The sequence below is a fragment of the Neltuma alba genome, unplaced genomic scaffold (genome assembly GCF_004799145.2).
Source record: "Neltuma alba isolate B1F8T4 unplaced genomic scaffold, ASM479914v2 tig00006591_pilon, whole genome shotgun sequence".
NCBI lineage: Eukaryota > Viridiplantae > Streptophyta > Magnoliopsida > Fabales > Fabaceae > Neltuma > Neltuma alba.
Window position 1 is genome coordinate 48,934 of NW_021634506.1, and position 22,249 is coordinate 71,182.

Here is a 22,249-nt window from a genome sequence, read left to right on the forward strand (position 1 = left end):
TAAACTCATAACTTTTTGTCTCCATAACATACTTGCAAAAATCTTTGAATAACACATAATCACAATATAATTTTAAAAATTAACATGTTTCATTTCATAATTAAATATATTTCAATTCTAAATTAATAAATTTTTGTCTTCATAACACACTTATAATAACCCTTTGAATAAATTTTTATCACAATATAACCTTAAAAATTAATGCGTTTCATTTCACAATTAACATGTCTTAATTCTCAATAATAACTTTTTGCGAGCATAAAACTATCAGGATTAAATGAGGAATATTTAATATAAAAACTAACTCAATGTTAGTTGATTGATTAATTATTTGACTTTGTAATAGTAGATACTAAGTTTGTTCTTGTTTAGAGATCTTATACAATGCGAAAATAATAGAAAATCCTCATTTATTTAGGTTTCTAATGAAACAAAGCATTATAGCCATTTTATAGAATTTTAGAATCGTTCTTTGGGTCATATGACTTGATTAGGAATTTGACAAATTTAATAACTTAAATAAGAATTTAGATTATTTAAATGTCTTTTAAAAAATTTTCTTAAATATAATTATTTCTTATGAAAAAGGACAGATGCAGTATTATTTTTTAATTTCACCCTTATTTATTTATTGATAGTGCACATTAGATATTGAGAATGAGAGAAGAGAAGTGAAGGTAAAATCGTACATTCATGAAATGACTTAAATAAGACCAGAGAAATATTTTGAACCTGAAAAATGATATACACATGCTATCTCCAATTCAAAACATAAAAATTAGTTGGATACTCAATCTGATCATAAATATAAGATTTTAATTCATTTTGTTTTCTATATTTATTCATGTTTGCCCAAAATATAGACCTGTAGTAATTACACATGTTAAAGGGTTTCTATTCTAATGCATATATATGATTAACAAGTGTATTAAATTTTAGAAAAGAGACAACACTCATGTATTTAACTAACTTAATTAATTTTCTTAATATTTACAAATTAATTATCTAGCTTTTATATTAGGGAATAAAAATAGTACACATATAAGGGTGTGTGTTCTAATACAACAATAAGTGTTTAGATTTCAATACTCCCTCCAACTCTGATTATAAAGCACTTTTTTTTAGAAATAAATGGTTTTTATTATATTTCTACTGTCTTTAATATAAGACATAATTGTTAAATTGATTTTGGTCCTAAATGTAAGACCTATTTCTCATATTTATTAGTTTTTTTAAGTTACCTTTTATTGATATTCAGTTCACCATAATCAAGTAGGATAAGAAGACAGGATATTAAGGAAGATAATTATAGTATTTTAGGAAAAATACGTAATATTTTTTATAATTAACTAACTGACCTAACTTTCTTAATATAATCAAATCAGTTAAATAGGTCTTATATTAAAAACCGAAGGAGTAAATCAGAAAATAGGGATTAATATCAATGAAGCAGTTAAAAGTTTCTAATTAAGGACTGGCGTGATTACTCTTGCATCTAATTGATGTTTAAGATGCTAATTAAGTATTGTTCCAAGTAGATTAATTAGAATGAGTATTAATTGCAAACAATTACACTTACCAAAAAAATTGCCATATCGAATATTATTACAGAAATGAAAAGGCATATATGTGTGTGTGTGTGTGTGTAAAAGGGGACGAATAAATAATGTCAATTTTCATATATTTTTAGGATGGCATGAGAGTCAGAGTAGAGAATATTTAATAAGGAGAGGGGTAAAATAGGGATTTTGAAATGCTTCAGCTGAGAAGGCTGGGTTTCGGAATGAAGTGAAGGGGCGAGGTGGTTGAAACTTGAAAGGGTTTGAAGTAGCTGTCTGTCTTTCATCAAACTCATCTGTGGACGCTGGACAGTTGATTTAACTATATTTTAGTTAGCAATATTATATTATTATGAAATAATGAAGAAGTGTTGGCGGCAGCACCTGCAAAATAAATAATTAATCCGAGTCACGTCCTAAGGACGCTGTCCTTAAGAGCTATTCCGCAACCACCGGTAGATAAGGATGCGTCACTCCCCAGGATTAAACGGATCCTTCCTGTATAACAGGGTGAGCAGAACAGCAGAAGATAGTAGTAAACTCAGCAAGTAAGAGAGCACACAAGAGGGGGAAGAGAGGAGCTCAAAACTCTAGAGCTGTGTGTGCTTTGCACCTTTGCCAAAGCCCCTTATCTAAGTTCCAAAACAAAATGAACGTTGGCCCCCATGATGGCATAGAACATGATATTCAATGTTACGTTTTTCCCATCAATTCAAAAATTAAAATCGAATAAAAGAATTGATGATACATGGTTGAAACGGTGGAATTATATCCCTTCCCATGGACATCCGTTGCAAGCTTTATAATGCATTATAAGTTTATGATTTGACCGTTTTGCAATTTTGAAATTGGTGAGACATTAAGACTAGAAAACTGTTCGGATAATGGAGCTTCAATGCTTAGGGGTTACTGTTTTGATACTTTTAATGCATAGAAACCATGGACGTCCGTTGAGGTTTTGTTGCTCCATCTTTGAAGTATTAAAACCATTGATGATGATGATTTAATATTCAGTTTTTATTCACTAATGCTAATAACAAATATTATTTTGATATGCTCTTTCATTTCAAAATAATATTTGAATTTTCACAAAATCCTAATTAAGAATGTGCTCATTCTAATCCCCACATTACCAATTAATATGATACCTTTTCTTTGACACACCTCCACAAATATCACAACAATCCCCCACATGTGTCAAAGAAAATACTATTAGCTGAGTTACACACATGAGTACAATCATTGTATCTGGTGGTCCTTTGAACTTAAAACCAACATCTCTTGGTGTGTACTAGAGGTACTAATAGTCAGACTGTACCCCCACATTTCTGCTGTTAACAGCGTTTTTGCGCGTTAAAACGGCCATGCGCGTGCCTGGTGCATAACGAATGCTCTAGAGATTTTGCCACGATCTCATAGGAGCGGCCCCACTCCACATTCGTAGAGGTGATTTCATTAAGTGTACCTGCAATGAGCACACCGTCCTGTGAGACTATGAAATCATTAAGAGCTTCCGCTCAGCCTCACCAAAATGCATTCTAGCACTTTCTCACACACCATAGGAAGGGACTACTAGTTTATTTAGTGCTAGCAGAACTAATAGACGACTTGTTCTTACCCATTGAACCTTCTTCATGGGATCACCAATCACAAAGGTTGGGTTGCCATCGCTGTTAATTTCAAATTGGCTTCAGTCCCATTCCCCTCGATGTTTCATAAATTTGTTTCCTCCCTAGAGGTTTTGTTAACGGATCCGCTAGGTTCACTTCTGACCTCACATAATCGATTGAGATTACTCCATCTTTTAGCAGCTGCCTTATAATATTATGTCTCAATCGAATATGTCTACTTTTACCATTAAAGGTTTTATTTTTAGCCGTAGCTATCGCAGATTGGCTATCACAGTGTAGAGACACTGATGGTGTTGGTTTTTCACCCAATGGAATATTCGTTAAGAAGTTTTTCAACCACTCAGCCTCAGAACCAGCCAACTCCATTGCAATAAACTCAGAATCCCTCGAGGATTTGGTTAGTATAGTTTGTTTGGCTGACTTCCATGTTATTGCACCACCACCGAGATTAAAAATATAGCCACTAGTGGATTTTGTCTCATCTGAGTCTGAAACCCAGCTAGCATCACTGTATCCTTCTAATACAGCGGGAAATCCACTATATAGTATACCATAATTCATGGTACCTCTCAGGTAACTCAATACCCTCAATAGAGCCTCCCAATGCTTACTGCTTGGGCAATGAGTATATCTGCTCAACCTACACACAGCATAAGCTATGTCCGGCCTGGTATAGTTCATTAAATGCAACAGACTCCCAATGATCTGTGCATATCTAGATTGAGCAACTGGATCTCCTTCATGTTTTGTTAAATGCATATTGGAATCATAAGGAGTGCTAATAGGAGAAACATCATAGTGTTCGAACTTTCTCAAGATTTTCTCAACGTAGTGCTCTTGAGAAAGCAGAATACCACATTCATTCCTTATGATTTTAACGCCCAATATAACCTTTGCTTCACCCAAATCTTTCATATCAAAATTTGAAGCAAGAAAACATTTTGTCTCACACACAACATTTATGCTAGTACCAAAAATAAGCATGTCATCCACATATAAGCAAATAATCACACAATCACCATTTACAAGTTTTGTATAGACACAACGTTCTACCTCAACAGTAGAGAAGCCACCACTCAACAAAACTTGGTCTAGCTTTTCATGCCATTGTTTAGGCGCTTGTTTCAAACCATATAAAGACTTAACAAGTTTGCAAACTTTATTTTCTTGTCCAGGAACTACACACCCCTCAGGTTGGGTCATGTAAATTTCTTCTTCTAAATCACCATTTAAAAAGGCTGTTTTAACATCCATTTGGTGAATAAAAAGTTTGTGGATCGAAGCTAAAGCAATCAGGATTCTAACAGAAGAAATCCTAGTCACAGGAGAAAATGTATCAAAATAGTCAATGTTTTCTTTTTGAGTAAAGCCTTTGGCTACCAGTCTAGCCTTATATTTATCAATTGATCCATCTGGAAAATATTTTTTCCTAAAAACCCATTTGCACCCAATAGGTTTTGCTCCTGGAGGCAAGTCAACCAAAATCCATGTTTTATTTTGATTTAAAGAATCTATTTCAGCTTTAATAGCTTCTTTCCAAAACTGAGAATCCGGAGAAGAAATAGCTTCATGAAAATTTTTGGATCACCTTCTACTAAATAAGTATAAAAATCATCTCCAAAAGATGTTTCTTTTCTTTGTCTTTTACTTCTCCTTAAATTCTCACTCAAACTATCATTTGAAGTTTTTTCCAAAGAAGAGTTTTCAACTCTTTTAGGGACACGCCCAACTTTCAAAGGAAATATATGTTCAAAAAATTCTGCATCTTTTGTTTCAACAATCGTATTAGGATCCAAAATATCACTTTTCAAAACTAGAAAATGATAAGCAGCACTTTTTTGAGCGTAACCAATAAACATGCAATCAGAAGTTTTAGAACCAATCTTTCTCTTTTTAGAATCAGGTAATAAAACTTTTGCAAGACACCCCCACACTTTTAAATATTTGAGGTTGGGCACAAATCCTTTCCATAATTCATAAGGTGTCTTTTTAGTTTTTCTATGGGGTATTCTATTTTGTAAAAAACAAGCAGACAATAAAGCTTCACCCCACAAGTTATCAGGTGCAGCAGAACTCACAAGCAGAGCATTCATCATTTCTTTTAAAGTTCTATTTTTCCTTTCTGCTATACCATTAGATTCAGGTGAATAAGGAGGAGTTACTTCATGGATTATACCCTCTTTTTCACAAAAATCATTTAATAATAAATATTCTCCTCCTCTGTCTGACCTAACTCGTTTAATCTTTTTATTCAGTTGATTTTCTACTTCTGCTTTATACAAAAGAAACATTTCAAAAGCTTCATCTTTATTTCTCAATAAATATACTTTAGTATATCTTGAAAAATCATCAATAAAAGTGATATAATATCTTTTGCCTCCTCTAGTTTGAACTTGTTTTAAATCCCCTAAGTCAGTATGAATTAAAGATAACAATTCAGTTTCTCTCTGAGTAGAAAAGTGTGGCTTCTTAGTTAATTTAGTTTCTGCACAAACTTCACATTTGTTAAAATCATTACTTTTAATTCCATGAATTAACCCAAGATTTTGTAATCTCTTTATATATGATTTATGAGCATGTCCTAATCTAGCATGCCATATGTCAAAAGAATCAATCAAGTAAGCAGAAGAAGATGCATTTTCATTAATTTCAGCAACACTTAAAACAAACAGACCCTGATTACAATATCCCTTCCCAATGAGAACATTGTTCTTAGTCATGACAACCTTGTCAGACTCAAACGACACTCTAACCCCAGCTTTCCCAAGCAGCGCCACAGAGACTAAGTTTGCCCTAACATCTGGGACATACAGCACATCATTCAGCGCCAGGGTTTTTCCTGATGTGAGTTTCAGCACCACTTTTCCCTTTCCCTGAACCTTGACAGTTCGGGAGTTAGCGAGGTAGATGTGGTCTTCCCCTTCTTCAAAGGAGGTAAACATCTCTTTATTTGCACAGATGTGCTTAGTGGCTCCTGAGTCCACTACCCATTTCTTCACATCAGTCACAATAAGGGCTTGAGAGACCACTGCAGCTATGACTTCATCATCACTGCCATCATCTCCTTCAACCAAATTCACATTTGGCTTAGGAGGATTATCACCCTTTTGAGTAGCCCTTTCTCTGCATTGCGCCGCATAGTGCCCTGGCTTTCCACAGACAAAACAATTACCTTTCTTCTTGAATTTGGGGTTAGAGTCCTTGGATTTGTAATCAGATTTCTTATTCTTATTATTTTTGTTTTTGGGATCATACCTCTTGGAGCGCGGTTTCGATTCCACCAAGTTTGCTTTGGCAGCTATTTCCTTTCCCTTTGCGGCTTGTATGGCCTTTCTGTTTGTGTCTTCAATTATTATGTGGGTAATAAGATCTGATAGGGACAACTGCTTCTGTTTGTGCTTTAACTGCTGTTTGTAGTCACTCCATGTTTCTGGCAGCTTCTCGATCAGTATGCCAGCTACGAACTCATCTGGCAGGTTAATCTTCTCAGCACGCAGCTCCTCCAACAACTTGTGGTACTCGTTGATTTGCAGCTTGATGTCTTTCTCTTCGGTCATCTCCCATTTGTAGAAGTTCCCCACTACAAATTTCTGCTTCCCAGCATCCTCAGCAGTGTACTTGAGGATAAGAGATTCCCATATTTTGTGTGCTTCCTTATAGACACAGTACACATCGAACAAATCGTTAGATAAAGTGCTGATAAGAGTGTGTCTGCAAACCTTATTGGCATGTGTCCAGATATCTTTCTGGGCTTGATCAACATCTGGGGTTGGTTCGGAATGAGTAAGAGCAGCAGCTACTCCATGCATGTCAAGGACAGAGTAAACTCTCTCCTGCCACCGCCTGAAATTCCGTCCATCAAAAGTCTCTATTTTTGAAGTGTCAGGGAACGGCCTAGGAATAGGAACTGCTGTTGGAACAACAGTGACTGAGGCAGCATCATGGTTATTCTGAGCAGCAGTGTTGCGGGGTTGTTCCATGATGTGAATAGCTCTTAAGATTGTTGGCGGCAGCACCTGCAAAATAAATAATTAATCCGAGTCACGTCCTAAGGACGCTGTCCTTAAGAGCTATTCCGCAACCACTGGTAGATAAGGATGCGGCACTCCCCAGGATTAAACGGATCCTTCCTGTATAACAGGGTGAGCAGAACAGCAGAAGATAGTAGTAAACTCAGCAAGTAAGAGAGCACACAAGAGGGGGAAGAGAGGAGCTCAAAACTCTAGAGCTGTGTGTGCTTTGCACCTTTGCCAAAGCCCCTTATCTAAGTTCCAAAACAAAATGAACGTTGGCCCCCATGATGGCATAGAACATGATATTCAATGTTACGTTTTTCCCATCAATTCAAAAATTAAAATCGAATGAAAGAATTGATGATACATGGTTGAAACGGTGGAATTATATCCCTTCCCATGGACATCCGTTGCAAGCTTTATAATGCATTATAAGTTTATGATTTGACCGTTTTGCAATTTTGAAATTGGTGAGACATTAAGACTAGAAAACTGTTCGGATAATGGAGCTTCAATGCTTAGGGGTTACTGTTTTGATACTTTTAATGCATAGAAACCATGGACGTCCGTTGAGGTTTTGTTGCTCCATCTTTGAAGTATTAAAACCATTGATGATGATGATTTAATATTCAGTTTTTATTCACTAATGCTAATAACAAATATTATTTTGATATGCTCTTTCATTTCAAAATAATATTTGAATTTTCACAAAATCCTAATTAAGAATGTGCTCATTCTAATCCCCACATTACCAATTAATATGATACCTTTTCTTTGACACACCTCCACAAATATCACAACAAGAAGTCCAAGAAATTAAAGAAACAAACAAAAACATGTAAAATACACCTAAAGTTAGCCAAAAAAAAGAAGATAATAGAACACAAGTCAAATTTTTGTTTTTTGAATACCTGTACCGTCAATGAATCTATTGAATCAAATTACTTCAAAAAATATATATTTCAATCCATTTCTTGATAAATTCTTTTAACCATATTTTTTACACAAGATAATATCAAATCCAATATAATTTAAAAATAAAATCGAAGAAAATAATTAATAAATTGAATTAAATTATTGATTATGCATGATGATTGCTTGTTCAAAAATTTTATAAGCATCTCATTACATATTATTGCATTATAATACTACATTTTTGAACTATGGTAATTTGAATAAAGTTTTTATTCTAAAATTTTAAAAATTATAATTAAGTAGAAGGATCAATTATTAGAATATAAATAATTAAAAATATTAAATTACCCCTAACCAAAACCTGATACTTCCTTTGACTCTAGCTCCCATATGCTTTATGTTTTGAGGGATCAAAAAAGGTCATAGTTCATATCTTAATGGTACTGGATGGATGAGAAGTGAAAAAGATTATCACTTTCACTTAAAGCAACAAATAAGCAGGGGAAGTGAGCAATGCAAATCAAGTAAACCATTGGTTCCGTATGATTTTTGAGGTAGAAATATAACAATAACTAAAAATCAAATTAATCAACAGCCTTAATAAAATTTTCTTAACATCTAATGTTATTTTTCAGATACATCTAGCACCTTGATTTTATTTTAGTATATTTTAGTATTAATCCTTCTAAATAATTAATGCAAATTTTAATATGCACTCCAATAAATATCATTCCCTCATCTTTCAATCTAATTTTCCCTAAATGATAAGTTGCCCTCTAGATATTTTGCTCTAATTTTCCCTAAAAGATAAATTGCCGCCCACATAAAAACAAAGCATTAATGAAATTATTGTCCTTTTGAAAGGCACCAAAACATAGAGATAACGCATTAGAGGAATTATTGGCTCTTTTTAAAAGCGCCAAAGCGTAGAGATAATGCACTAATGAAATTATTCCCCTTTCAAAGAAAAAAAGGCACGTGGCAAAACGTGATTTTGGTGCTGTATGTGAAACTACTGGAAAGTGACATGTGATGAGTATATGTTCTCAAAAAAAAAAATTAATTTAATGTTATCGGCAAAAAAACAAGGGAAAAATTACTTTAAGAAAACCAGGGAAAAAGAAAAGGAAAATGCGAGTGAATTTTGTGTATATATATATATATGCCTGCATCGCTCTGATTCTAAACACTTCATCGAAATCCACGGCCACAAAGAGCATAAGCAAAATTTTAGTTGTTTGTATATCTTTAGTGATGGCTTTGGCTACAACTTTTCTCAGCCCTTTGGACACTTCGGTCGCTGCTAATCGCCACACTGAGGTAACAACTATTCGCGCAGGTTTTTTTTTTTTTTGGCATGTATTATTTTATAGTATTAAGGTGCAAATTTATTTCAAAAATTTTTATCCTCATACAGTTAATATATTAACTTTCAATTAATGTAACTATTTTAATGGTTAACATTAGTTCTTTGAAAGTATGGGTAATATTGCTACTATTTTAAACCTCCGGATACTCAGAGCTCGTGAGTAAAAACTCTTAGGACAAATTTACACCTTAATCCTATTTTATAAGTATAAGTTTAAAAAGAAAGCTCATTCCAATAAGTTTGTTTTATAGAGAGGTAGAATTTCTTGAACTTATAAATCACAACTTGTGAGACTTTTCTATGTGAGAATTATAATAATGCACCCTTGTTCAAGTACTAATGTCATCAGAAACATCAGCAGCTCCACTTTACGGCCGATCAATTAGAACCTTTTGTGGGTAGCCTTTTCTACCATGTTGGCTTCTTGGCAAAAACACCACTTTTATGAGCATAATTAAGTTCAAAAGAAAAGTAAATCCCAAAAGACCAGCGTACTAAGAAAAAAATTCGTTGAACTTATAAAGCCTGCCTCATTTGTAAAACTTCTAATGTTTTTTTTTTTTTTATTGTTAGAAAAGCTCTCGTAATGTTTTAGTTATATTAGTCTATGGTCATAATGTTTACTTTTAAACCCCAAAGGCATTGCTATGCGCTGAGTTCCAAGTATATGTTATGAACAAAAGTTTGATGAGAAAGCCTATCCCAAAATGCTAGTCTATTAGGAGGAAGAACTCCTTGAACTTATACATATCACATTTTAGTGGTGAAGCTTTCCAATTTGAGAGAAAACACTCCCTTTTGAGAGCTAATGTCATTAGCGGCTTCACTACATGACTTATCAGTCAGAACCTTTCCATAAGTAACTTTTTTTATGATTTAAGTATCTTGGTGAAAACAGCAATTTCATGAGCACTGGTTATGTAAAGGAAGAGTCAACTCCAAAGGACTGGCCTGTTGATGAGAAAAGAAGAACTTCTTGAATTTATAAAATCAATTTCACTTGTGAGACTGCGTGATGTTCTAGTGAATAGTCTATGCACATAGTGTATGTTTAAATTTCTCATTGCTGTGTTTAGACTAAAAGAGTATTAAATACGCAGGAGATTCTGGGATTTAACAAGATTATCAGTTTAAAGTCAAAACGACAGATCCATGGAAAGCGGTTCAGAGTAAACTGTGTATTCCAAACACAAACGCAGAAGCAGATTGAGGCCAAAACGTCGTCCACGTTGGCCGGGGATATTACAACTAACGGGGTTCCAACTACTGGTTTGTGATGTGTCTCTTGTGTTGATATTAATGTTTATAATATTCAATATTTTTGTTATGTGTATATATATAAATAGTTTTAGCTTCTTTTATTTGCAGAAAAAACATCAAGCGACATTAATATGTCCACACTGTTAGTGCATTACAATAATGACTTTGATCCTTACCAGGCAACCTCTACACCCATTTACCAAACTGCTACATTCAAAATGGTGAAGATTTGATCTCTAAATTCTGATCCCTTCAATAAATTTTGTGTTTAGAATCTCTAGTCCATGATATGTTATGTTATTCGTCTCATATTGTACTTGTCTTCTGTATTTGTTTTTTTCAGCCTTCTGCAACACATGGTGGTAAATATATGTATTCAAGAACTGGAAATCCTACCAGAGATACTTTAGAGAAGTACGTGTGTGTATAAATGCCCTAATTTGTTGTCTTGATATTTTGTTCGTATTCGTTTCTTCTTTATATATCCTCTTGTTAATTTACTTGGTGTACTCTAATTATATTCTCAGGTTACTAGCGAAGATTGACAATGCAAAATATGGCTATTGTTTCAGCAGTGGAATGTCTGCTTTAACTGCTGTTACTGAACTTGTTAAACCTGGTTTGTCTAATTTCCTCATCTTAATTAGTCTGTTTTAATTGGCTCTCATGTAACTCATCAAAGCTTGTATAAAGCAGAGTGCAAGCATGGAAGCGTTATTTGTGCGTGAAAAATGAGGAACTGAGTACACAAGTTAAAAGTACGACCCATAATCTAAGTTGCGACGGGCTTATAGACTAAGCCAACACATAACGCTACTTAGTCAAACAAGCCTAAATTAATTAAAAACACAATCACATGATAATACAAATATGTCAATGCCAGACTTGAACCAGGACCTCATCTAAGAATGTCAACGGATAGTTGCCTATGGCTATCTTGTCATTTACCTTCACTACTTCTCTGCTAGATATCTCAATTATTGGGTCAATTATTTATAAATGGTTCATATTTAATATTTTACAATATTATTATTAAAATTGTAAGTTTATGAAAAATTATTAAAACAAATCTAAACTATTATAACTTAATTGGTTTCAATAGTTTATAACTGCAGAAGAAAAAGAAAGATTATTTCATAAAATATTAGATCAATACATTTGAAAATTAGATTTAATAGTTGAGATATCCAGGGAAAAGATAGTGGAAAGGCATAAAAATGGAGAGGGAAGCCGACTCCTAAAAGTACGGGGGACCACAAACCGAAAATGACCAGCTTGATTTTTAATATAATACAATATTATAATGGCTAACAAGTACACATCATAATTACAAAATCAAATCTCCCTAATTATGTGTAGTCAATCCTAATCAAATGTCATCAATCACAATCAAGAGTCAACAAACGACAATTCTCATCTCATAACCAACATTAGACATAGCATTTTGTTTTGGTCCGAAAAGTAAATATTTGAAGTTATTTTAAAAATATATTTATCGCTAATATTTATAAGAGGGACCACCTGGGCATATATCTTCTCAGAGTTTTTATTTGGAGACCGCTTATGCTAAAACTTAATGGTTTTTTTTTTAGTGTCATTTATTTATATAATTTCAATGCAGGCGAAGAAATCGTTGCTGTGGAGGATATCTATGGTGGTTCACATCAATTCCTGGTTGACTATATTGCAAGGAAAGGAGCAGTCGAAGTGAAGTAAGTGTGATTTTCCAACTTTTGGGATTTTTTTTTCCTTTTTGGTTTGAAGTTTATATATATATGTATAGATATATTTAAATAGTTTTCAATTTGATGAGGTTGTAACTTCTAATGCTTAAATGCACAGCCGAATAGACACAACTAATCTAGACAAGGTGAAAACTGCTCTTGAACGTGGGAAGACTAAGCTGGTGTGGTTAGAGAGTCCTAGCAATCCTCTATTAAAAATAACTGATATTCGAGTAAGTTATTTGTTTTTTATAGGTTGTAAGTGTTCTGTTTATGCTTTTCTTTTTTAATTTAAAGAGGCAAATACTAATAATCTTAAAGTTATAAGCGAAATTGAACATACAACCTTCTACTTATAAGGAAGTTTTCGTGCCACTAAATCATAAGAATATTAACATTTTGCTTTTGCTTTTTGTCTTCTCCTTGATTGTTAAAGGTGCCTCAACAGTTTTTTTTTTTTTTTGAAAATAGGTGAAAAGCTTTTGTTTAAAAATTTTATTAAAAGGATATGAATCCGACTGACTACCGATACTTCTTGCATGTGAAATCCTGCAATGTATAAAAACACATGAGGCCAATAAAATTTTCAAACAGATCAAAGACTTCTTTTTCTTCGGTTTTTGTCCCCCCCCCCCCCCATCTCTTCAGGCAGCAGGGAGAAGTAAAAGTCCATGCCTATATGATTTTTATTTAATTCTTGCATGGACATAATCACTTCAAATGATCAATATTGAAAAAATATGTATATATATCTCACATATTGACTATCTCTAGTCTTTAATATAAGAGTTAGTTTGATTTTTAATTTAGTCATAAATATAAAATCCCAATCTAATTTGTCTCTCATATTTATCCATGTTTTTCAAAGTAATTCTTGTATTAATTGAATATGCTAAAGATTATATTAAATGGTAATTCTAGCTGATACACATGATTAGTAAGGGTATTCTAGAAAAAATAAAACATATTTATTACAAATAACTAACTTAACAAACTTCCTTAATCTACTCAAATTAGTCAACTAACTTGTATATTAAGGATCGAAAGTAGCATTATTTTTAACTAAATTTAAGTAATATTTTGAATCGGGTAATTGTTATAATTTTTTGTTGTAATAAAGGATGGGGTAATATGAAATTTCATTCATTTTTTTTAATTTATGTGCAGAAAATATCAGCGTTGGCTCATGAACATGGTGCTATTGTGATGATGGACAACAGCATGATGTCTCCTATGTTATGTCAGCCGTTGGATCTTGGAGCAGGTGTATATTCGCATCACACATTTTTAAATGATTTTACATTAGATAAGTAATCAGCTATATGTCGAAAAACATAACATAACTTATTTTAAGATTATTTCTAGCAGTTTTCAAACGTGTGTGAATTGAAGGAATTTTTATGGCAATTGTGTTCTTTTTTTTAAAAAAAAATAACTGTTGCTATTTTTTTTCCCCAGATATTGTTATGCATTCTGCGACCAAATTTATTTCTGGAAATAGTAATCTCTTGGCTGGTGTTCTTGCAACGAATGACGAAAAGTAATAGCTCTTGTTCCTCATGCTTTATATATAGTGCTTCTTTTTATTCAATCAATAATGTGGATGTCTATGTTTCCCTAATCTTTTTTTTCCCACCTTGATCATATGTATTGTGAAGGTTGTCAGAACAGCTGAAGTTTTATTTAAATGCCATGGGCTGTGCCTTGGGCCCATTTGATTCTTGGCTCTGTATGGAAGGAAGCAAAACCATGGCATTGCGAGTTGAAAGACAACAGGTGCTTCCCAAACATTCTGAGTTAATTATTCATGGTTTCAAATATTCTATACTTGATTTTTAATATAAGACTTAATTAATTAATTTATAAATATTAAAAAACTAAATAAAGTATTTTAAAGTATTTATATATTTTTTATACTAATTTACCTTACTTATAAATTAATATATAATCTAATGATATATATATATTAGTGTTCTAGATAAATCATATAACATATGCTATAATTTAGTAATTTATTCAATTTTCTTAATCAAGCTTAAGAAAGTGATTAAATAGATAGATGAGCAGGAAAAAAATCATGATAGTATGTTAATGACACCATATTTATATACATGTGTGTGTGTGTGTGTGTGTGTGTGTGTTATATTTCACAGGATAATACACAAAAGGTTGCTGAGTACCTTGCCAGCAATGGACAAGTAACCAAAGTCAACTATGTTGGTCTTCCATCTCATCCGGGACATGACTTGCACTTCTCTCAGGTATGATTTAATTCTTTGCTAAATTACGATTCAATAATAATACTCCCTCTCTTTCAAAATATAAGCATTAAATCTTTAAGTAGGCCTTTTTTTTTTTTTATAATCTACAATTTGGATTGGTCTAATCATTTAATATATATTTTTATTTTCCCCCCACTAATTCTCTCATCTCTTTTCACACTCATTTCTTCTCCCACTAGACCTCCCTACAGGGGTATTTTGGGAAAATAAATTCCATTTTAAAATTATCTTGAACCAATTTTAATTACCTTTTTGAACTGTAATTTGGTTATTTGATGATACTTATATTTTGGACTGGAAACACTAATAATTTTCGGTTGATATGCCTAGAATAATTTTATCCACATTCATTGTGTTTCTTGTTTCACAGGCAAGTGGGGCAGGATCTGTACTTAGCTTTACCACAGGCTCTGCGGCACTCTCACAACACATTGTTGAACACACCAAATACTTTAGTATGACCGTCGGTTTTGGTAAGTATTTTTGGAAATATACATTTATCATATAAACTGTTACATATTATTGACATTTATTTTCTTACTTTTCTAGTTTTCCATCATATAGTTGACCAAAATGGTAAGATGTAGGGTGCGAATGTGTGATATAGAGAATATATATTGTTACTATAACGGCAAATTTAGCAGTTAGCATGTTAGAAATATGTATGATTTCCCCTCTAACCATGTAATTTTTGTAGTAGTTGATTTGTTGGTCTAATAATATTCCTCTCTCTATTGTTAACTAAAATACTCCTTTTGATTTTTATTATAAAAACAAAGTAGCAACTCTGATAAAGGTATTTGATTAAAATTAGTTAATGTGCATTTAAAATTTCAAAACGACCATCAAAGAAATTAATTAATTATAGCAGGTTGTTTAATCAGTTAGAAGATTGCATAGATAGTTTAAAAGCATCAAAGCTAACGGCATTTAGAGGGAACAAAATTAATGCCTTAGATAAATGGTACTATCTCTTATAGTTCAATTTCTACTAAAAACTATATTTTAATTATACTAAGAACCGGAGGTGGTATTATATTGAGGATCACTAAAAGAAAGTGTCTTATGATTCCAATTGAAGGGAGTAATAATCTCTTATAGGTTTTGGGGATAAACTTGCTGATACTTCCTCTGATTCTAAGCATAGGAACTAATGATTAAGATGTTTGCTTTGGTACTAAATGTATAAGACCCGGGCCCAAGCCATTTTGTCTCCCAAATTTGAATATATTTTTTTTCAAACTATCCCTACTAATTGCACATATTACATGAGAGCAGTTTCCATGGCAAATGATTAAATAGAATATCTTAAGGAATATATTTCTTTTACAGATAATTAACTAACTCAACTAATTATTCTTTTAATCTCGGCATGTAAACCAGTTGTCTCACTACTGCATTTAGAACTAGAGAGAATAATTTATTGGTAGTTGATAAACACAAGTAGGATTTTTGTGCAAAATCCTAACCTTGGGAATTGTTTTGTTGTTTGTTAGGGGGTATAATTTCTGCAATATGCTTGCCCTGGTATACATCCCATGCTAGCATACCTCAAGCAGAGCGTGAAAGCATGGGCATAACTGAAGATCTTGTTCGTCTCAATGTGGGCATCGAGGATGTTAATGATCTTATTGATGATCTCAAAAATGCATTCGCGTCTTATCCCACTAAGAAGTCCTTTTGGTTTTGAATTGAGGATGATTTGGTACTTGTACTATATTCAACGTGTTTGCCTTGCATTTGGCTATCATCAACACTACAATAATTAAGCCATTTGGAATAAAGTGCTTATTAAAGCAAGGCATTTTTATTGATTCATCTGGCTCGTGTCTTCCTCTCTCGACCTTTTCACTTATTTTATTGCTTTTAGGTTTCATGGTGGTAGTATGTTTTTTTTTTTTTGGGGCTGATGGTGGTAGTTATATATAATGATGTGCCAGAATTATTAACGTGAAAAATCTCTCAATACAAAGCTAAAAATCATGGGTGGTCCAGACCAATGAAAATCATCACTATTATCATCAAAATAGGGTACAAGGGAGTCTTAATCAAATGTACAAAGAGTTACAAAAAATCAGTCAAATAACAAAGCAACAAGCTTATAATAAAGAATGAAGAAGTTGAAAATACTCATAAAGGCAAAGTTCAATGCGAATTGAATAACTCTCATGCTAGAAAACGAACCAACAATCCAACCGTTAAAAATAGCGCATTAGATGTCCCATGTTAACGAATGTGCAAACATTGATTTAGTGAGACTACCATGTGAAGATATGAAAATGACTCTCTCTCTTTTTTTCTCTCAAGTGACTGCACAATAAGACTTAGGGAGTGTTTGGATAAAAACAAAACCATGGTTTCAGAAGTATTTTTACAGATTACGAAGTAAATATGTGGAGGAGGTTACCTCATTTTGCGAAAAAGTGCTTCTGAAACCACGGTTTTGGAGCACTCAAACAGAGCTTTATTGTTTATGATCTAATTTGCCCCTTTCACTTTAATAAGTGAGATTGGGTTCCAAATATTGGGCCTTTCTTCACAAAGAAAGGGAGCCCAAACCCAACAATCATTCTAGTCTTCACATATTTAAAGAAATCAAAATATAAGCTTACAACTAAGTCAAACATCACATAGTAGCTTTTGTACATTTTTAGCCTTGGCCAACAAAATATGTCTTCATAAAGGCAGATGTATATTCCAAATTAAAACATCACGAAGAAGCACTACTATCTTTCTCTACTTCGCGACCTCTTTGCTTTTCTCTTTCTAATTTTCACTTGGTTGTAATTTAATTTTTGAAAGTTAACTTAGTACAACTCTATCTCTATAGTTTTGACTTGATTGTAATTCAATTTCTAAACTTTCACTCATTGCAATTCAATTCCTATAAACTAAACTGTAATAAGCCAAAGTTTACAAACCGAGTTAGAACGAATCAAAACTATAAATATTGAGTTACATCATCAAGTTAATATTTAAGGATCAAATTACAGTTGAGTCAAAATTATAGGAAATAAAAGCTTAATTTTCTCTTTATTTTATTAAAACTGAAATCCAATATTTGTTAAACCGTGACCTTGAGTCTGAAGTATCCCATCATAATGTGGCGGGTCGTACTATTTAATATAAGTGGATATCATCTTCATTGACTATGCCTTGTGTGGATGAACTGGCAACGAAGATGTCAGCCCATTAGTTTTCTGTTTGGGTATTGCTAGCCCATTGACTCATCTCATTTGATACCCATTAACATGCCATATAATGTCTCCTATAAGGGCTCGTTCTAAAATCATATCACCTCACCTTCTAAATAGAGATTTGCTTTAATTAAAAATATAAAATCTCAATTCAGTCTGATCTCCAAAATATATAATTTTGCTTCTTTTTTTTTTTTATCGAAAATGAACCCATGTGTAATATATAAAGCTTAAAAATATAAGACAATATAATTTATGGTTCATGTATAATATATTTTATCATATATTTTATATTTACGTTGATAATTGACATCAGTTTTACATTTGTTTTATACTTTAAATTAAATTAAAATTTTCGACTCGCAAGTCACCATAGATGTCAGTTAAATTTAAATATCAGACAAATGTTCATCAAAAAATTAGAAATATGAGTGTAGTTAAACTTTCCTGTTTATTTTCATTATTTTTCCATTGCAGGAAGAACAAATGACTAATAATTTCAACTAGTACATAGATCAAAATAATTTTCTTTTGAGATTTAAAAAATAATTATCTTTTTTATTATCATTTGAGGAGAGTAGAGAAATTAGATACTACTTTTTAATATATTAAGAGATTTCAAATCCTTAACCTTTATTCTCATCTGCCCTACTTTTAACTTGTGCTTCATTTAGAACATAAAATGGGGAAGATATCATAAAATAAAGGGGGAATCACAATTGTCACACCTCCTTTATCATCACATTATACATCAATTGGAATCATCACGAATCATTATTCAAGTCTTAAGTATGAGAAAATTTCAATTTCACAATTCCCATTTTCTGAATTTCCATACACTATTCACAACAATTTAGATCAATTTTGAAAATTCATAATTAGATGTAAAAAAATTGAAAGGGGATGGTTCTAAGTTCTATAGAAAGCTCTTAACATACTCTTTAGAGGAAAAATACTCATTTATATCCAGATCTCATACATCATTCCCAGGAAAAATTCATTTGATCATTTCTCAATTTTTCAGGATTTATATCCAACTTTGGAAGGGCATAACTTTTTGTACAAAACTTCAAACTTAATGAATTACCACTTGTTTTAAAGCTAAAAATGAGATCTTTAAGCATAACAAGTTTCAGATCTAGATTCATCCAATTACTTAAAATCACATTGGTCAAACTTTGCTCCCGAAAAGTTAACCTTTATCTCTTTTTCATACCACTCTTGCCTTTTCTTTTTCTTTTCCTTTCATCTAGCTTTTCCAATCATACAACACATGTATAGACATAATTCCCTAGTCAATTGTCGATAAATAGAGTATCCTTAATCATCAATACAATATTCTAACATCGTTTATAATGATACATAACAACTTATAATAATTTACAAATCATAACTTCAATGACATTTAGTTTAAACTCCTTCCAATATGACTTCCAATCCTTTTCTCCTTGCCCTTGGCAACATCACTTGAGGTTCCTATTATTGTTTATACATTGAAGGGGAATGAGATTTCATAGAAATCTCGGTAGCAATGAATTACAATCGTCATGTAAATCAAGCAAGTATAACGCGACATGTTATAAAACTTCAAACATCCTCAAGTCACATAAAATCATATTTTACATCATACCAAAAGAGGAATATCAACAACTTCACATTGACATATTTCTATGCATTTGGCGAAAGCACAAACAAATGTCATAAAGTCAACCACTATCACCACATAAATTCTTGAATTCAAGTAATCAACATAATCACATTAAACAAGTAAGATAAACAATCAAATTATAATTCAAAGCTATCTTTTAATACTTGTCCAATTCAGTCATCTCAAGGGACAATGATTCTCCTTGTCTCCTCCTCACAAAGCCTATTAAATCAAGCATAAATATAGGTTATATTAATAACCAAACAACTTAAGCACAATCCTTAAACTTGAACTTAATATTTTCTCTCATTTTCTTTGATTTTTAATAAAATGATTCCTCCTTTAGAATCAATAACCTCATGACTCATTTCTATACAATTTTTTATGAGGAATTCAAATATGGAATCATATTTTTGAAAATCAAACTCCTTCCCCTTGAATTCACCTTGGCCGAATTGCGTATATAGACTTTCAAAAATTTTATTTTTGATTTCAATGATTTCAAACATTTTCCAACAACATATCCCTACACAAAAACATCTTTTAAACCCATTGGAATCATCAAATCTATGCAAAACAAACTCCTCCTGCAAGAACACCCCTTGGCCGAAATGAACATATAGAACCCTAGGTGTATTTTCTTTCAAAAACCATTCCATATACCACTTAAACAAGCTTATTCCACTTGATATTTAAGGTTTTTATCCTTCCTTAAACCTTTCATGATCAGACCAAAATGGGGTAGCATCCAACCTTAAAATTTCAAGTCAAAACTCTAACTAAACTAGCTTGAAATGTAGGGATAAGAGGGTTTAAGCATACTTTGATATTTTCTTGATGTAATTTGAATGATTTCTTGTTCAAAACCTCCACAAATTCAGGCTCCCTTGGTCAAAAACGAAAATAGCAGCACCTCCCCTCTTTTTTCCAATTTTTCCAACATTTTCTTGTATTTTAGGGATATTTATAGAAAAACCAAGCTGCCCTTCCCCTCTGATTTTTTGACATCCAAAATGGCTGAAATAATGTGAGTTGACATCCATCAAATGCCTCATAGCTTCAGATTTATTCATGTGTCCAAGCTCTAGATTATTCCAACAATTATCCCTTAATTTTGCATTTTATTTAATTAAAAATAGAGCTGTCCAGAAGCTGCACGAAATTGGACTTGAATTGGGCCTAATGTGAGCCCCACAAATGGTTTAGGCTGGCCCAAAAAGATGGCCCATAATCCAAGTCAAAATCCCAAACCATGCCGAAATTTTATCGGTTACTATTCACTAGTAACATTCCATAATTTTTTCAGACCTCAAAAAATTCATTCCTCTCCATGATAATTCACCTTTTAACATGAGAACATAATCTAGAAATTTTTATAATTTTTCACCACCTCTAGGTATTTATTGTGAATTTTCTTCGATTAGACCTTTATCAGTATCACTGCGGGAAAATAAATTCTCTAAAATTTATTCTTGAGCTTCCGAAGCCTAAAAATAATTTTATAAATCCAAATAAATATTTAGATAATTTTTAAATATTTTTATCACAATTATTGAGGCCTCTAACTAATTAAACTAATTATTTTCCTCTAATTTTTTAATATTTTCCCGAAAAATCTCCGTTAACAGGAAATTCCGTAACAATTTATTTTCACCATAATTCTACCTTTTGGGTCTCAACCGAGTTTTTAAAACCTCTAATTTATATTTTTCCCATTTTTCAGAATTTTTTTAGAATTTTTCTTAAATTTTTTTGTTTTGTCCTTTCTAAACTGATAGTTATGAAAATGCCGGTCCAGACTTTTTTTGGGTTTCAGATCGTGTTTAGTTTTCTTAGCCAATCTTCTTTCTCTATTGGCCCTTAACCAAATTTTTCATCCCTTTTATCAATACTAAATTTGGCGGGATGTAACAATAATCAAGTCCCACATAAGAGAAATGACTACCAAAAAGTCTCAATAACAACCTCAATAGCCTATAATGATAAGTCCTATAGTGAGAATGACAACCTCTGAGACTTGTTTTTCAATTGTTTTCTTTGTTTGGAACCTCATTGTAATTCTCCCTTAAAATAAAAAAGGGGTGATAGGTGTAACATCCTAACTTTTTATTACTAGAATTTAAATAATATCAGGATGCAATTTATTAATTGATTTGAGATTTAAAGTAGATCAAATTCATTGTTTGAAGTTTAGAATTAGAATTGAGGAAAGAATGAAATATAATTGAAAATTTAAGGGAGAAAATACTAATAATGATAAATGTGACATAATTATATTTTCCATGTATCAAATAAATTATGTGCCTATAAAAAATATAGAAGATATTTCAAATTATGATTTTAATTTAATAGGGCAATTTCATACTAATTGAAATTCACAATGTAATTATTTGAGTAAGAAAAATGTATTCGAAATCAAATTAAATTTTCAACAAAGAAATTATTAAAATTATATAACAGTATTTTTAAAATAATATAATATAATTATGAAAATTTTATTTAAACAAAATACATAAACTCAACCCAATAATGAATCTTAGGTGAGTGTGAAAAGTTTTTTTAAAAATAAATAATAAATAAATAACAAAATAACAAAATAAAAAACAATTGAAAAAAAATGCTTTAATCAATAGTGGGGTTGTTGATTTTTA

General features: G+C 32.0%; 1 protein-coding gene across 1 annotated transcript in view; it reads left to right on the forward strand.

Annotated features, from left to right (window-relative positions):
• Positions 1-16,443, forward strand: part of LOC114750639 (cystathionine beta-lyase, chloroplastic-like) — a 32,988-nt gene extending 16,545 nt beyond the window's left edge. Inside the window, exons 2-11 of the mRNA XM_028939235.1 lie at positions 11,091-11,161; positions 11,275-11,366; positions 12,369-12,459; positions 12,590-12,704; positions 13,639-13,735; positions 13,930-14,011; positions 14,130-14,247; positions 14,625-14,732; positions 15,124-15,226; positions 16,250-16,443. Coding sequence (XP_028795068.1) covers positions 11,091-11,161; positions 11,275-11,366; positions 12,369-12,459; positions 12,590-12,704; positions 13,639-13,735; positions 13,930-14,011; positions 14,130-14,247; positions 14,625-14,732; positions 15,124-15,226; positions 16,250-16,443 — 1,071 coding nt within the window. The remainder of the gene's footprint in view (positions 1-11,090; positions 11,162-11,274; positions 11,367-12,368; positions 12,460-12,589; positions 12,705-13,638; positions 13,736-13,929; positions 14,012-14,129; positions 14,248-14,624; positions 14,733-15,123; positions 15,227-16,249) is intronic.
• The last annotated feature ends 5,806 nt before the right edge of the window (positions 16,444-22,249 follow it).